The sequence below is a fragment of the Larimichthys crocea genome, chromosome XVI (assembly GCF_000972845.2).
Source record: "Larimichthys crocea isolate SSNF chromosome XVI, L_crocea_2.0, whole genome shotgun sequence".
Classification (NCBI taxonomy): Eukaryota; Metazoa; Chordata; class Actinopteri; family Sciaenidae; genus Larimichthys; species Larimichthys crocea.
Window position 1 is genome coordinate 15,139,055 of NC_040026.1, and position 18,525 is coordinate 15,157,579.

An 18,525-nucleotide genomic window follows, 5' to 3' on the forward strand; every position below is an offset into this window, starting at 1 on the left:
GAACACACTTGTAATATGCGAGTAGTGAAATGCCAACTTGTGTGATTGATTTCACGCCAGAGATTGATTAATGAGGTGCAAATACAAATGCGCGGCTGAATGGGTTTGATTAATTTTCTCATAATGAATAAATAAGTAGGATCAAGCATATTTACCACGGTATTATGAATACAACACATTCAGGAGCTGACAGCGGTAATTCAATAAAGTAATGGAAGTATTTGAGTCTAGTGTACATAAAAGAGACAAAACATGATCATTTTTTGATATTTTCTGTCTGATAACATTTTTAAAGAAGCAATATATCTGTCTAATGCATTTTGGAAAAGATATGATATTTAATAATTCATTTGAAATCAGAAATGCAACATTATTCTTATAAATCTCATTAAGACGCAATAGATTTTCGAGCCATCTGTGCAGGTTCTGCCATAATTATGTAGTTGTTATTTGGATGTGAATGATAATATTCATACTGAATTCAGTATGTGATGAACTGCAGTGACTACCAACTACTGAACCGGTGTTGCAATAGATCCCAACGGTGTTGGGATGAGTGTGCATCGATTGTTGGTTGAGTGTACTGACTGTTTTTCAGATGTAGGACACACTTGTCTGCTACGTGATAGCACATGCAGTGTGGCTAATGGGACAGAACCGATGTATCTCATGTGGCTAAACAGAATAAGTGAAATAAATAAATGAAGCATGTCCAGTCGGTACATGGCGAAATGAATTCCTCGAGGAAGAGCCTAGGAATGAAAAATCCTATTTTTTTGGCCTTGTGTTTGAATTTCAAGGGTGTGTACTTACTATCTGCAGCTGAAGGTAGTCTCCCAGGCCAGACGCGCTGTCCACCCGGAGCAGAATGGCGTGTTTCTGTTGGGTGCTGAACCCAAGGGCAAGCCGGTCTGCTCTGGTGCTGGGACGTTCATTGGGAGGCCACGTGTAAACCACCACACCTCCATCACGGCCAAAGATATAAGTGGTCCCAGCTGATGCACAGAGATAAAAAAAAATGAATAATTGCAAGTATGTCTATATTACATAAACAGTGATATCTATCATCAGAGGCTCCCTGCTGCAGAAATTTTCATATTAAAATAATTAGAAAACTCTAAAATGTCACAGATGACTGGCCTTCCACATTTTGCTTGGTCCTCCTACATCAGTACTTCCCAAATTACCTCTCAACATTACTGCAGGAGGCTGACTGTAATGACTCATACAAATAACAGCATACAATTGTTTGACTCACTGTAGGGTGACTAATTCACCAAGTATCTCACTTGTAAGGCCGCTGAGGATAATTTAGTGTTGACAACTAGAAAATGTAAAGAGGCTATTATTACATGTTGTGGCGAGAGATCAGATTAGAATAATCAAACTAGACACTGAGCAGGTAGTATTTTTGTGCCACTTCAGAATCAACAGATGACAGTGCCCTCACGTGGTGGCTCTGTTAAAATGCACGTAAAGATTCAGTGTTTGAATCCAGTTTTAGATGTGCAGTTCCACACCAGGGTTAAAGTTAGACTGGGTGTGTTTTCTACAGTTTAGAGATATTTTAGGTGACGATTAAGAGCGCAGGACAAAAGGTCCTGATACATGCTGTGGTCATCTCAAGGCTTGATTACTGTAACGCCCTCCTGACAGGTCTCCAAGCCTGCACAGTAAAACCCTCTCAGAAGATCCAGAACATGGCGGCGAGCCTGGTCTTCACTCAACCCAAAACTCTGCTGGCTACTTGTAGTCGCCTGCATTGAATTCAAATCTCTGATGCTTGTCTACAAAGTTACGCACCTGCCTACTTGAATGCCCTTCTACAGGTATATGTCACCTCTCAACCATTGCGCTCAATGTATCCAATGAATCAAGGCAACCCAAACCTTCTTGTCTGTTCTTCCCTGTTGGTGAAACATCCTACCAGTTCCTACCAGATCATGGGCATCCCACTCTACCTTCATAAAACTCCTGAAGACCCAGCTCTTCAGAGAGTACCTCTTCTCACACAGCACTACCAACAACTGGACATGCTAAATCTATCCCTCTCTAGAACTGTCACTTGATTTAATGCGAATAGTACTTATTGCTGCACTAACATGTAACATGTTGCACTGTACCTTGATTGCGTAAATGACTAAATGTAATTTAAAAAGGCATTCCAGAAATGCATGTTTGCAACCTGATAATCTATGATCTACATACCCAAACTCATATCTATAAAGTATTCAGGGGTCACACATACTATTACAAAGACTTCCATATATTATTTGACCTTTAAATATCAGAATAAGCTCTTACTGTGGCTGTCAACACCATTAAAAAAAATAAAAATAAAAAGCAAAGACTCACCGTCATTGCATAGTGGGCCAGCATACGAAGTCATGCTGCAGTCACAGGTGAAGCCCTCCCACTGCTGCAAACAAACTCCCTGATTTGAGCAGGAGTCTTCTTGACATGTAGTGCTGGGACCTGCAGTGAGAGACGTGGTGGAGCGGGAGGGTGTGAACGTTAGGACAAGATAAACAGACATACTTTTTTCATTTTTAAACATTTTGTCTGGAGCCCAGTATGCCAGTACAGTACTTTTACACCACATTTCCTTTTGCATTTTAAAATGGCCGGGTAGACTGTTGTGCTGCAATGGTGTCATGATTAGTAGTATTAGTATTGTGGACAGGCTCCCATTCTTTAGTTTCACACTAACGAAGATGTTAGATTATTTAAACTGAACTGAACTAGGTGAAAAGGGCCAAATGTGGACAGCATGCAGGTAGTGAGGCTAGATGAGTGGATCGAGGACATAAGGAGTTAAACATAAGAGGGCAGAGTTATGTTTAAAGGCCTTCATCTCAATACTCTTTCTTCAGCAGTCTGTCACCATTCCCTCTTTGCCTCGTGCACACAAGAGGAGAATGTCAAAGCTCTAAACTTAGTTCTCCTTCGTTGCACTTAACTCGAGGCGTGGAGGAACGGGTGCGAAAATGATTCACAAGTGGAGTATTGAAGTTTAGGTTAGGAGTCAGTAGGAGGAGGGGTTAGACAGCATGCTGCTAGGCAACCTGGGTGGTGGAGCTGTGGTCAACTCAAGTCAAGCGGTGGTGATGAAGTCACTATGGTGGCTAGGAGAGGACAGGTCACCTCTGACCTTTGACTCTGGATCACTGGGATCCACACAACACTGGACAGCACTGGGTAGTTTCAACACACACACACGCACACATACCTTCACACACACTGTCACCTATACATTTTCACACCCTCACACACACTCTCACGCACACGTGTCTCACATGCTCACACAAAGCGATATACCTTGCAAGTCAGCTTTCATCAATGTAACTTTTGTCAGCCCAACAAAAAAGCAAACAAGCAAATTAAGTTAGATGGTTAGTCAATGCACACAGATGCCTGTGAAGTGCTGAAAGAGTGGAACAGAAAGATTGAGAAGGAAGATGAGAAGTAAGAGTAAAAAATTCACATCTACTAGACCAGACGTTGGGTTAGTGGGTTATCCTGACAAGAGAGAGAATGAGTTAAATGAAAACTGAAAGAAAAAAGCAGTAGGGGCACCGGGACCAGGATGGATCTACCGGTGTGTTTGCACCTCACCTTCGCAGCCTCTCTCTACTTGTCCCATGGTTGCCAAGGCATCAGCCAAAAGGTCAGGGAGACGGCCATTTAGATCAACTGTTGCCAGGCAACCCTGGAATCCCTCGCGGGAGTGGACCAGCTTAGGCAGGTCTCGGTACATCTCTTTGGAGATGCCCCCGATGTACAGGTCACCTGGCAAGGAGCAACACAATGAATGGCAGCTTAATGAACCAATTACAGTGCCAGACTGTATCAGTGTCAGGGCTGCAACTAATCATTTTCATTGATTGGTCTAGCCATTTGTTATTTTTTCAATTAATTGATTGTTTCTTTCTTTTTTACATAAAAGGTTAAAAAATGTTTTTAGTTTTGTCCAACAGCTCTGAAAAAAGCTGCACGTTTTCTCATTTTTAAAGCTGAAATCAGGGAATATTTGGGCTCTTTTTGCCCCCCAAATATTACAAACAATTAATTGATCATATAAGTTGTTGCCCATTCATTCTTTTGACCGACTAAAGGAATAGTTTGACATTTTGGGAAATACACTTATTCACTTTTTTTTGTTTTTTGCTGAGAGTTAGAACAGAAAATTGATACCACTCTCACGTCTGTAAGGCAAATATGAAGCTACTGCCAGGAGACAGTTAGCTTAGCTTAGCACAAAGACTGGAAACAGCTGGCCTGGCTCTTTTCCGAAGGCAACAAAATCCCAAAATCAGCCCACCAGCACTTCTAAAATTCACTGGCACACAACCTCCCATAAAACAGCAAACATTCATTTGTACTCTTCAGAGTTTATAGGGATTAAACAAACAACATATAACATGTTACTTAGCGATCTTTGGAGGTAGTGGTAGCTTTATATTTATCGTACAGACATGGGAATGGTATAAAGAATAAGTGTACTTCCCAAAATGTTGAACCTTTCCTTTAACTGACTAACATACTTCAAATCAGCCTCCTGCAAAGCACCCCTTCACCTATATAAGCGACTGTACTCTTTTTTTGTCCATACCCTTCAGGTCCAGGTTCTTGGCGCCCATGGTGGTCTGCGTGGTGACTTTGGTGTCAATCTTGACTGTGTGGAGATTGTTAGTGTCTCGGGATATATGCACGTTGTGCCAGTGGTTATCGTTCAGAGGACTGTTAGAGTTGCCTTTGATCAGATGTGCTCCATTGCCCAGATCAGAGATGTAGTGTAGGTAACTGGAAAGGGAACAAGGAAAGGAGAGAGGAGAGGTTTAAAACACTGAGGAAATAAAAAGTCTAATTAATTGTATTCATGATGAAGAACAACGCGGGGTCGTATACTTCAGGGCATTATAATCTGTCTTGTAGAAATGTAATTACAAACGTGGAAAAAAAAAGCTGCTTGACTCATGCATTTTTCATATTTGACATTTCAGCTTCATTGACAAGAATTTTCTTTTTGTTCATCAAGAAAATATTAACTGTATATCAGTAAAACGTCCAGCTCACCCTTTAACCAACTCTACCACTATGAAGTCATTGCCGTCTCCCCTGTTGTACAGAATAAGGCCGTCGGGGGACGTTGTCTTGAACTGCATGAAGAGATGCATGGAGTAGTAGGCCTGCAGCGTGGGCAGCGTGACGAAGCTGGACCGTGATCGGAAGGTGACGGGGTCAGCCACGATGCTCTTGTAGCCGATAACAGCGTTGAGCTCACAGTAGTCGATGTCGCCGTTCTTGCACAGGTCGATGTAGGGCATGCCGTTCAGTGCCAGGCCCTGAAGGTGGCCGATGAAATTGGAAGGGACGGCAGGCATGAAGCGCTTCTCCGTCACAATACCCGTCTCCACATTGTGGAACTCCAACTGGGTGTGGTCGCCTGCCATCTGACCTGGTGGCGGGGGTAAACTTCAGAGGTGAGGGCTACGGAAAGTTACATTTCAAGTGGAACTATTTAATACTCAAACGAATCCACTAATCCTAATCAACACTTGGACTAACAGTGACAGACTGCTAGTTATAGATGTAACAGACACTATCACTAATAATAGAACTAATAGCAGTGTAGTTAGACACAGTTGGGCTCATGATTGACTTACACAGGTACAGATGTTCTCTAAAAAAGAAATAAAACCCTTGATGTTGGTATTATAGCATAGAATCCCCAAACAATTTCACACACTCAAGACCTAGGTTGAGTTTAGGAAGTCATTTTATGGTGACAAACTAAAATGAGTACAAGTAATGCTTCTATGGTTACCTTCAACAGGCTGCAGGTCGTCAACGGTGAGTTTGAGGCTCTTGCCACGCCGGACTACCCTCACTGTGTGCCACTCATTATCATTGAGGCCCGACCCCGCAAAGATGGTCTCTGGGCCTTTACCTACACATAGCCCAGAGCACCATTAACATAATGCACAGAGATGTGGAGAGAGACAGATAGAGATCCAGAGACAGAGACAGAAAAAGAGTAGTAGAAGAAGAAGAATCCAGGCAGGTTTGAATAAAAAATTTAAGGACAGGAAAAAGTGAGGAAAATGGAGGGAAGTAGCAAGAGGGAAGGAGGAACCATACATATCCTGGGGAGACAAACACCTTCATGTCAACACACTCTCTCCACAGATAGACAGACAGGTCTCTTTGCAGATACGCCAGCGAGACAGATGATGTGACACAGACAGACAGATTAACATAAATGGATGCCATGGGTGCCTAAGATGGAGACTGTGAGTCACAACAGGCCCACGCTGAGACAATCCATCTGTGGACGGATCACACCGCCATGATGACCACCTACTACCCACACATGCACAGACAGCACATTCACACCCCCTTGACTCCTAAACCACTCACCCCTGCATGTATAACACATATATTAGCCCCGCGTCTACATGCAGGACGTTTTATTTTAATTTTCCACAAGGGCGCAGTACCGCAACGAGCCTCATGATGGCACTAGACACACAGCAGAGCGTCAGAAAGCGCTCTCCAAGGTGCTGATGTGCAGCAGAATGAAAGAAGCTGAGCTGTCCTCTCATGATGTCTCTCTCTCTGCCCATCTACCAGCTTGTATCGTCACATAGTCGACTGCACACATTTGACAGACGGACTGCTCCCAAAACAAACAAAAAAAAAAACCCTCAGTGTCCCCTTCTTCCTCCTCCTACTCTCTACAAGCACCCCAACACACACTCCCCTGCCTCCCTCCAAGCCCTGTTGGTTTGAGGAGTGCGGCGAGTGAGTCTGCTTACAGTGACCTATAGGAGGTAATGATGGGGGAGGTGAGAAGTAAACTGACCCGAACGAATTCTGCTGCAGAAAATGTCAAGCATGTCTACATCACTCATGGAGGCACACACACACACACTCAGGTAGAGAGGTAGAGAAAGAGAGAGAGGCCTGCTGCTGCCGTGCAAACATAATTAAACAAATATGAAAAGTCAATCAACGTGGATATGGCGGTGTGAAATGCGTGTGTGTGTGTGTGTGTGTGTGTGCTTGCAAGGGCTAAAAGAGTGTGTTGTGCGTTCAGAGAGGACACAGGGTTCCCCTGAGGAGACTCAGCTGTGCTCTGGGCATGAGCATCTCATCCTGTTACCATGGATCACTGCCTAACACTGAGTGAAGGAGAGAATATGTGTACGTATGTGTGAATTTTTAAGCGTGTGTGTGTGTGTGAGTGTGTGTTTTTGCATATGTAACCAAATACTCAAAGAACGAGCAGACGTGGCGCGAGGCAGTGATCTGTGTCATCCTGGGAACAGAGAGAGAGAGAGAGGCACAGATACACACCGATAAAACGCTCGCACACAAGCACCTATTTTAGGTCAGCACTAACAGTGCGTACAGCAGTATGGTGAGCTGGGTTTATTGTTGAGCTACTGCTAGACAGTCTGCGCCGTTAAACCGAAAGACAACGAGGTGAGACAATTCAAACAGAAAGACAAAAAGGACTGTTTTTCTTAGGTTGCAGTGGAAATGCAATTCAAACCAAATGACAAGCTATTGGAGATTATAAGAGCAGGATAATGAAAACAAAATGACAAAAAGCATTTCATATTTCATTAGCTCTAAATAACAAATGGCTTTTCTCCCGGATAAGCCTCAATCTCTCCCATGCTGAGGCTTTTATTTGACTGCTGAGTGGACTGTTTCACTGGCGCCTGGCTGTTAAATACATTTTTTTTCTTCTCCTTCCCCCTTGAATATAAGATGTATAATTTATTGTATGCACACGGTGCGCCAGAAAAAGTGGCTGCCTACTGAAATGTTCATTGAGACAACCGGTCTAAAATTGGCCGTCAGGCATGCGGGATAGCAACAGCGCTGTGTGGCTAGTAGGGTTTCTATGGCAACTGCAGTCGTCCATTTCACCACCTCTTTGCCGTCACAGAGCATTCGTCTCTCTCTCTCTCTCTCTCTCTCTCTCTCGCTTTCTCTGTGGTCGTGACAGAGAGAAACTCCACGTGAGGGAATTAAACTTCATCAGGGATTCAGCTCCACTCACAGCAGCATGAACACACACACACACACACACACACACACACACACAGATGAGCAATGAAAGGAATACACTCACTCACGCACACTGAATAAAAACACTCCCCAAAAATCCCTCATGTACAGTTTAGAGAGAGACAACAAGCAAACAAAGAAAGCGGCCAGACAGACATCGTGGATGAAGGTGCGACGGAGAGGAACAGAGGGATAACACGTCTTTTGTCTCCGGCATGAAGGAGAAGTAATTACCCTGCAGCTCCACCAGTTACCACTCTTTAGCTCACACTTCCCAACACACCTAATTTTACCTCCACACCTCCGATTTTGTCCTCTTTCTTCTTCTTCATCATTCGTCATTTCTTTCCACAACCCCCCCCTCCTCTCTCCAACCCCCACCATCCTCTCTTCCGTCTATCCTTCTTTGCTAAAATGGCCGACCTGGAAAACCCTGGCCCTCAGCAAAAAATCACAACACTCCTGTGGTGTAGCTGAACATGCAGACACAAACACGCATATGTGCACCCTCCCCTGTCCAACACACACACACACACACTCGTACACACACATATATGTACGTAGACACGCAACAAAGATATGTTGAATACAAGCAGATGGACTGACAAGACAGAGATATTAGAAAAACACACACACACACACACACTACTGCACACACACACATACTGAGGAGGAAGAGGTAGGGGGGAGGGTTAGGTGAGATGGAGGATCACTTACTGGTTGTACAGTTTATCCTGATACAGTCTGGAGGGAGAGCAGAGCAGAGGGTTAATGCTGCACACATACATATACTCTCCACGCCCTGGGGACGCACACATCGACACACCCTGCACGCATACAAACACGCACACAACACACTGCTGAGAAAACACACACTCTCCTTTGTCACAGGACCTCAAGCTGGACCGTGTATTTTCTTACATCAGTGTGCAATTCACAATCCAATCAGTGATTTTGTTTAGCCAATCCGGATCAAGTTGATGGATAGGTTAAGGAGAGTGGTGTATCTCTGCAGGAGCTGTGGTGCTCATTGGCTGCCCTGGCCTGAGCGACAGTTTCAGTCACCAATCAAAAGCACCAGGAGACTGAGATGGGTCATGTGTATCAGTTTGTCTAAAGACATCGAACACATCCCATAATTTTTGTCGCCCATCCAGAGCACAAATCTCCGCAAATGATCGGAAGATTCGGCCCCATTTTTTATATACATATGTAAACATACTGTTTTACCCATGATGCCTTGGTGTGTCGTGTGGCGTCAACCACAGAAAAGACGCGGCTGCAGACAACCAGAGACCAACACATGCACCCCTCTGTAAAGTCTATGTGTGTGAATGTACCTGTATTCATGTGAGACTGAGTGAAGGTGAAAATGTGTGAGGAGAAATGTGCTTCAGTTATCTGTGAAGTATACAAGATCTGTGTGTGTGTGTGTGTGTTTGTGCGGCTTGTGAGTCTTTGTGTTGATTGTTGAAGGTGTTACAGGGATGCACAGGTCCTCTGGGAGTGAGCAGAGAATGCAGCTTGAGGCTTGACCCTCTGTTCAACACAAAAACAACGCTACTAACCTTCAGTTGTGTATAAGTGTGTGTGTCTTCAAAGATAAGCTGTGTATGCACGGTGAAGTCTCTGAAAATGCTAAAAAAAAAAAGTATCTGCCACAACCTGAGAAACCTGTGTCTTAAATATATAGTATGGATATCTGGAAGAATTATCAGGGAATAATCAACATTTAATGACATTCCTATGCAAGAAAGGCCGCAATCAGCTGCACCTCTTGACTTGTAATCAAAATAATGTTTGAGGATCTACATGTTTGCGTGCCGTGTGTGTACCTAGGTTGACAGTGAGTCGGACACGGCCCCCATCCAGCTCCAGACGAAGGGTGTCTGCGGAGTTACGGGATGTGGTTGCCATGAGAACGCCATAGGCCCGCTGGGAGCGAAAGCGTAGCGAGACGTCCTCCGCCTCGGTGTGCATCGCCACAGGCAGCTGCACCTTCATAAACTTGCTGCCGTCGTACGACAGGATAGTCGCATCTGTACAAGACGCACACACACACACACAGATATAGACAAGGACAGAGGATGAGAGAGGGAGGGAGGGAGGAAGTGAAAGACAGGCGGAGGAAGACGGAGATGTTGGTGGAAGGGGAATGAGGTGGGTGGAAACAAAAAAAAAAACAGACAAGATTGACAAGGATAACACACACGAGGTGGGAAGAGACAAAGCAAATTTGACATTATGTGAATCAGACTAAAACATGGCAAAGTATTTCGCAAGCGTCTCTTGTTTCCCCCACGTCATGTTGAAACTCAAAACCTGCTTCCTACTAAACTACCCCTTCGCCTTCAACCCCTTAATTCATCATCAGAAGAGGGTGTAAAAATAGCTGCAGCTGGTTGGCTGGCCCTATTATCCGGTTAAATCAAAATGCATGGCGATGAGTGTGTTAGCCACCGTCGCTGACATCCCAGACCCTGGAGTCATAATGTAACAAGCTCAGGTGATCCCGCTTTAATGTCTTTTGCATACTCATTTACATATTCATAATCTTCTCTCACTGCTACCTGCTGGGGCCAATCCCCAAACGCTAAACTGTTTACCTCCAAGGACCCTGTTTTTTATTGGCCAATTACATACACAGCTAAACACACTCTCCATGTCTCTGTGTCTTTATCTCTCTCTCTCTCTCTTCCTCCTGCTTATATCTCTCCATTCCTTCTTTCGCTTTCTCTCCTTCTTTTGCGCTTCTCCCTGTTTCCGTGGGAGATGGTTGGAGCCAAGGCAAAAACAAGAGAACAGGAAGAGAGGGAGGCCTCATGAATACAGATGAGCCGAGAAGGAGGGGAAGAGAGAGATAGTGTGTGTGTGCGTGTGTGTGTGTGTCAGAATAAGTGAGTGAATTTAAGTGTGAACAGAGGAGGGTTTAGTAAAGTGAGAGCAGGGGAAGAGAAAATAGGGACAGAGCAAGAGACAGAGAGAAAGGAGGAGGTGGAGGAGGAGGAGGTGGAGGTGGTGGTGGTGGTGGGGAGAGGGAGAAAAGCTCTTGGCTAAAATGCAAATGAACCCTCATTAACTTGGGGAAAAAAAGGAGGTGGTTGGCCTGTTATATCACAGATAACATAACTAACAGCTACACACACACACACACACACACACACGCACACCTGCCCAAGCACACACACACACACACACATGTGCACACATTTCCGATAAGGGAGACAGCTGACTAAATTTCCCTCACCACAGCACCTGACTCACTTTTACCTAGGCAAAACAGAGGAGGGAGTGTCGGCTAGGAGGAAGCACGCAGGCCTATTCATGTCAGGAAAAAAAAAATCGACAAAATGCAATGAACGCTGTCACATACCTTTACATCATTTGACACATGTAGCACACACCAGATGTGCCACATGCTCCTGTGGTGTCAATGATGAAAAGACTGACACTAACAATGTGTTAGTCCATCTCTTGGTGCTTTCTAACTTTCTTGTGGCAGTGCAGAGCCTGCCGAAGAAATGATTTAAAAATGTCCCGAAACAGCTGGTCACTGTTGTTTTTAGCACTCAAACAGGAGTGAATGGTGCATTTCTTCATTTCATATTTTATGGCAGCATATGGACACGTCATACCCTGACCTTTGCTATCTCATTATTTTAATTTAAGTACTAAGTGAAAATTGATTTTGTCATAATTTTAAATTAATTTCTCATTTCGCTTAATCATTTAACGTGGTTTCTCACCATTATCAGTTAGCATCAAGCGGTAACCTCTGTTGCTGTGAAATGAAGCCAATGTTAATGTGCCAAAAACTGCAGTTCCTTAAACGGCCACTTGAGGCTGGCTGCAGAACGAGTCAATCTCCATAAGCCCCCATGTTCAAATGTCCAACTTCACAGCAGAAATAAACATGTTTACAGCCTGGTACAAAAACAGTTTTGGTCTCTATAACTAATTTCTCTGTTCATGGCAACTGTACTGAGTCTGAATTTTTATATAACTCACCTGTTCATATTAAAGCTTAATGTTATGCATAATTAACAGTGTGGCTGCTTTGATTGACAGGTGGGTGCTGATACAGGAGACTTCTTTGAGCACTCAGGCTTCATTCAACAGGTCGGCCGATAATCAACGTCTTTGGCCATTCTTAGATTAACTGAGAGGCGGAAGAGGCAAGACTGCAAACATGTCAGCAGCCAGAGCCACAGATTTTGAGCTGGGTGACGTCATGCATATGCCATCCATTCTTTATACTGTCATTGGTTAGCATCTCATAATCGACTCAGTATCTTGTAATTTTGACATTCTTTCTCATAATATTAACTTATCATGAGGGGTAAAATGTTAAGGTCAACTGCAGATTGACTTAATTAGTTAGTTAATTAGGGGCTTTAAATATACTGTGTTTGGTTTAGAGAGAACAGAATCTGCTGGAGAGTCAACCTTTAGTCCGTTGTTGTTTTTTTTCTTTTCCTGGCAGGAATGAGCTTTTATAGAGAAATCAGGACAGCAAAAGGAAAAAAAAAAGAAAAAAAGATCAGCAGCAAGCAGCAGCAGGAGGAGAGAACAGAAAACGCGTTAAAAAGATGTGCAAATGTGTCGCCAGAAATATGTGCGTGACCGCGACAAAATCAAATTCATCTTGGAGTTCGAGCGTGCCGACCATCTTTGTTCATTAAAGAAGAGAGAGGGGGGAACAAAGGAGCGAGCGAGAGAATGAGGCAGGGAGAAAAAAGGGAGGAGGAAACCGCAGGTAGAAGGCGTAAACATGGCCAATCACTCTCTCCATCTGTTTCTCCATCTGTGCTTCCTTTAATCCACTGAACCACCAGTTAGTGACCCCTCAATGCACACGGAGAGGGATGAAGAAAGATGTAGAGGAAAGGAAGTCAGAGCTAAGAGAAAGAGAGAGGGTGCATTGCTACGATAAACATGCACTGCGGATGTTTGTCCTCTGAAATAAAACATTTTCATATCAACGCCTTTCAGAAAGTATGTGTGCGTGTGTGTATATCTCCTGTTAGATGATAGTACAATCATCACTTGAGATGCGTCAGCAGTTGTGGCACAAACAACATATCTTCTCTTCTCCTTGTCTGGCTCCATCTCGCTTCTTTCAACAGACCTGTATCAGTCGCTGCGCCAATTGTTCCTACTTTCCATTTCTCCCTCGACCTGAACTCGTACCTTTTCTCATAACTCTCTCCCTCTCTGTCAGATTTTCTACTCCTGTCTACCATTCCTCCTCATCTCCTCACCTGCTGTCATATGGCAGTTCCAGCCCGGTGGTTACACCCTCCTCTGTCACAGCTCCTGCTCCCTGCTTTCTGTACATTTCCTCTCCCATCGATTCCCAGTCTCTACATCCATAGCAGTCCAATAGTCCTGTCTGCAGCTCTGCTTCCTCCCACCTCTTCTCCTCTTCTCTGTCACCCCTGTTTGATCCTCTCCTTTGCCTGCCTCCACCTGACTACTCCCACTCTAACACAGGAAATTTGTGTTTTTTTGAATTAAACCAAAAAAGATACAGCCAAAGATAGAAACGCTGCACTATCCCATTTTTCATTGTTGAGGAAGCTGGCTCATCTTTTCCACCTCCGGCATTTCTGCCATTTTCACCTTCCTATCCTCCATCACCAGGGACATAGTGGAGGGTAAACTTACTTAATTTGCAACCCTTTTTATTTGAATAGTTTAGCCACATTTTTATCTGCTATTAATCTTTATGAGGGTACCTTCTAGTGCACATCAGAGTAAGTACTATCAACCTGGTGGAATCTGTTAGGATGGCTCCTTTAAAGGTAGAAAAAAACATAACTTAAAGGTATAGTGAATAAAATTTTTATTGCCCAATATAACTGATGAGCATAATATATTTTCAACGGTTGACGGAGTTATTTCTGACTTTAAAACTTCAGACTCTCCAACCCATACCATCTGTCTCCTGTCACTCATCCCTTTGGCATTACTTAATGTTCTGAAGCCAAAAAAGTGAATGACAAAACTGTTATTATGACTATATTTTTCTCCATGACATATTATTAATTTATCACAAAGTGTTATGCCTAGTGACTTGGATTAGCCATCTTACTCATCCCTATTGTGAAAATGTGACTTGAGCGTTCATGCCAATTACTACGGGATGCCAGAAGTCCAGCTGAAGTGTTATTCTCGTCCTCTTCCTCTACAATCACGTCATTCTCACCTCTCTCACAGGAGCGTCCCAGGTATCCTGTCCCTGAGCAGTCGCAAACGTAGCGGTTCCAGCCCTCCCTGCAGATGCCGTTGTGCTGGCAGGGGTTGGACAGACACTGTTTGGGTGGCTCTCTAGAGCATGAGGGCTTCACACCCACCGCTCTCTGGGCCTCTGCCAGCCGTCGGATGTCTTTGCTCTGCCCGTCCACAAACAGGTCTCTGATGCAACCCACATAACCGTAGTTCAACAGAGCCGTCCACACCTGAGGAAGGAATAGTTGACAGTGTTGAATAGCTTAACTTGGAGGAATTTGACAACGTTTTGCAAGTTTGTCCGAGGAAGAGTTAGCTCAAAATGCCAGCTATTTTTGGCTTTGATAACAGACATTTTTTAGGATTTAGTGGCATCTGGCTGTGAAGTTGACTGAATATGGCTTTTCCAAGCATACAGGAGAAACTACAGTGACCGTGAGACAGAGAGGGCCCTATCTAGAGCTAATGTTTGGTTTGTCCGTTCTGGACTACTGTAGAAACATGGCAGACTCCGTAGAAGAGGCCCTGCTTCCTCTGTAGATATATAAGCTCATTTTACACAAAACATACTTGTGAATATTCAAACAAAATCTACCAATAAATCCCCCAAAATCCACCTTTAAAATGTCTAAAACTGACTAGACTTACTTTACTGTTTTGTTGAGTTGTTTATTTATATTATCCCAAATGTTTCCAACAGTGTTCAAAACCAGAGAAATCCTATTTAAGGAAACAGTTTGTTTCATTTTGTCACATCACCTTTACCTCCTCTAGTTGCTGTAACTTTGTGATGTATTAGAGACTGAGGAAGGAAGTCATGAATAGAAATTTGATTAATTCCCTCCTTTGTGAACATGATTTCTGCCTGATTAACATCAAACCGATTTTCACTGTGGTTGTTAAATAATGAAGACAACAATTCCCACGATCCCGCGCTACTTCATGACAAACTACGTCTTTTATTATTGCTTTGATGTGAGAGAGCCCCATAGCGGCAGAAATTAGTCAGGTGCTCGAATCACTTTAGAAGATTATTCACTGTATCAAGTTAAAATTTAAGTTTCATCAGAACTTCAGACTGTAGTCTAGTCAGCTTTTGGGCTTTCATCCACAGATCATGATCTTCTTCTAACAGTGAAATGTTGAGAAAGAAATCTAGCAGTCATCTGTACTCCCAGGCTAAATGTATTGTATTTTATATCAACTTTAATATCTTATATTTATACCCATTGTATCAATTTTTCTATTTTACCTCAAAATACTCAACTTACTACAATGTAAGACAATAAAAAGCAGCACATTCTATATTTTAAGGAACTGGATCCATTAAATGTTTCACATTTCTGTTTGGAAAATGATTAGATTATCAAAACATTATCTGTCTTTCTGGAATTAATCAATTGTTGCAGCTCAGATATCAAAATTGGGATGTCACACATTATAAAAACACAAACCTCTGTAGGGAAGATGAGTCCAGCGCGATCCTCAGGTAGTCCTCCGAGGTACAAAGTGTCATCCAGGTCCAGGATCTCACTGTCTCCCGGAGCTGTGTACGCTGTCCTCACACTGTTCACCGAAATGGTTCCTGGATTCACCGCAAGGCATCAAAAACAACTTTAGTAATCGCTCTGACCTTCACTGTGAATATCCTCATCACAGCACTCGCTGTCACCACCACCATTATACCACTACAATCATTGTCTTTATCATCGTCATCCTTCCCCCTCTTTGTCCTCCTCATCATCATCACCACCACCACTTTTCACTGCTATAATCAGAAGCAGGCAGTTAGTTTAAAAGTGCCATGTCCAACATTTTGTCCCCAATAAATCACTAATACATTTATTTTTGGATATTTGTACAGTTACAAGACTCCTATTGAGAAGACAGAGTCTTTACTGTGGGTTTCTAAACTGTAATTAACACTGACATGCAAATTATAACTATAAAAACATTTTAAAAATCCTGGTTGTGTGGTTGGTCTTCAAAGAACTAGGATAAAATACATATAGGAAAAAGATGTGAAGACACTGTGTAAGTGTGTTTTATGTATCTATCCACAGGAGGCAGAATTAAATGGTTTAATGTCAAATGTAGCATCAGAAAGGGGCAACTGATTGCTTTAATTATAGTCATATGACGTTACAATAAATATACATCACTGCTCTGTATTGATTTTGTTAAAAATGGCCCATAAAGCACCTTCATAATCAGATTCAATAACCCCATATTGTCAGGTGCTGACTATAAAATGTTGAAGTACAATCTTGTCTACTCATTATCCTCCACCTCCTCCTCCTTATCAACCTCCGTGGTCAAGGTTAGCATCTGCGCCATGAGCGTACCTGAGCGTCCGTCCCTCTGGAAGTCCACATGATACCATTCCCCGTCATTGACCTTTCTGTCGATGGCCTTGGTCTTGGTGGTTCCTGAGCCCATGTCCAGCAGCAAGTAAAGGTGCCCGTCCAGCATCTCAATGGCGAAGAAATCCACCTGTAGGTCAAGAGAGATGGAGCATCAGTATTCTGTGGAAAGCGGGGACATTGATGGCTTGCAATAAAAATGCAAATTATAGCTGCGAGTTACAATAAGGTGATTGGGCTCCGGTCTAATCATTTATAATCAGGTTCTTTATCCAGTGTCATTCAATTTTAGCGGAGATTAGTAAACTTATACATTTTAGGAACATACAAAGAGATTCGACTGAATGAATGGGGATTTATAGATAGCTTAGAGTCATGATACCAGGGTACCAGGCCAAATTTTCGCTCAGATCAGGCGTCAAAAGTGGTTTAAGTGGTTAACTTTTCATCTACAAGACTGCAAAACTGATGACATTCTCATCCATTCTGTCAGTCTTTTGTAGCGTGTTTTGTTACAAAATAAACTATATTTTCACCTTGATTGTCGGAGGTGTGCGTGGGTCCTTGCGTTGCTGCTGTCGGGGTTTGCCATGGCTGAAAAGCATCAACCCGTTCGGCTCTGTGGTCCTGAAGTCGAATGAGATCGATCCCGCCTTCTTCGCTGTCCATTTGCTCAACGCCACAAAAGACTCCGGGGTGTCAAAGGTTACGGGGTCCAACGTGGCCACACTCTCACACTTGAAGGACACCACCCCGCTTACCTTGTGTAGGTAGAAGAAAAATAAACGTTTAGGGGGTTTAAGCATTACAGAAAATGAGTTCTTAAACTGATGTCAAGTGAATATCAAGAACATAATGGTTCCTTTGTAGTCTGGGATTGAAAGAAAGCCAATTCCTACCCATTCACTTAAAATTCCTACACTGTAAGCCTTCCAGGGCCTGACAGGAGGTTGTGGTACAAAATGATGTCTGTGTTCAGTGTATAAGAGGATAATGTCTTGCCTGGATGTACATGCTGTTGAAAGTGCATACCTTCATCTTTGGGTCTCCCTGTTTAGCCAGTCTAGACAGCTCCAATCGTACGTCATTGTTCTTGTACACAACCTGAAAGGAACGGGATTGAAGGGAAGAGAATCAAACATTAATTCAGCACAACTGGACATGACTGGACGAGTTTTCTTCATTAAACCCTAACCTCTGAAGCCCCGGCGTCTTTTTTAAGGGCTCTGCCTTGCCTGAAAATGACATACCCAAAATGAATAGAGCATATCTCTGCAACCACAAGGTTGGTGTCATAATGAATAAATAAATATTCTTGGGCTGCTGGTTTGGTGAGTTTTCATAACAGAGCGACACTGATGGTAACTGTTGGAATCGTCACAGTCTCAGCTTTCATTTGACACATCTTATTTATAAGTCTCAGAGCAATAGTGATGGAAATATGGTGAGTGGGTTGACTTTATGAAGCTATACAAATTTTGATATTTGATCAGTAATTTGCTCTGCGTTGGAGTTGTGTTTGGTGTGTGTAAATATGACTTATATGTGCAGCAGAGTTCCTCCTGTTTAATCCAATGTGCAATTAACTGTATTGTTACGTGATGAGTACAGTGTTTCATGCCCCTGGGGCTTAAGAGGTTGAATAATTAGCAAAAACAAGCAAATGGAAGAAGACACGCTTTGATTTTCCCTTTCAGAAGCTTAAAACAGAAGGGAATATTAAAAGGAAAAAAAAGAGGGAAAGACACTTCATCCATTATTCTTTCAAACCACAAAACCTTTTTTGTTAACATTTTTGGGTATTTTTGTAAGAAAGTGACAACCCCAAGACGAGCGAGCCACTCCAGCC

General features: G+C 43.1%; 1 protein-coding gene across 12 annotated transcripts in view; it reads right to left on the reverse strand.

Annotated features, from left to right (window-relative positions):
- Positions 1-18,525, reverse strand: part of nrxn1a (neurexin 1a) — a 63,226-nt gene that overhangs the window by 15,332 nt on the left and 29,369 nt on the right. For 6 of the 12 annotated variants that reach the window (XM_019268017.2, XM_019268016.2, XM_027289743.1 and 3 more), the window contains 13 exons: positions 17,709-17,780; positions 17,213-17,437; positions 16,659-16,806; positions 15,768-15,898; positions 14,291-14,543; positions 9,918-10,121; positions 8,800-8,826; positions 5,828-5,950; positions 5,077-5,458; positions 4,613-4,803; positions 3,616-3,789; positions 2,356-2,475; positions 814-995 (listed from right to left, as the gene is read on the reverse strand). In XM_019268017.2, coding sequence (XP_019123562.1) covers positions 814-995; positions 2,356-2,475; positions 3,616-3,789; positions 4,613-4,803; positions 5,077-5,458; positions 5,828-5,950; positions 8,800-8,826; positions 9,918-10,121; positions 14,291-14,543; positions 15,768-15,898; positions 16,659-16,806; positions 17,213-17,437; positions 17,709-17,780 — 2,232 coding nt within the window. The remainder of the gene's footprint in view (positions 1-813; positions 996-2,355; positions 2,476-3,615; positions 3,790-4,612; positions 4,804-5,076; positions 5,459-5,827; positions 5,951-8,799; positions 8,827-9,917; positions 10,122-14,290; positions 14,544-15,767; positions 15,899-16,658; positions 16,807-17,212; positions 17,438-17,708; positions 17,781-18,525) is intronic. The other 6 variants (XM_019268020.2, XM_027289746.1, XM_019268018.2 and 3 more) reach the window with 1 other exon arrangement.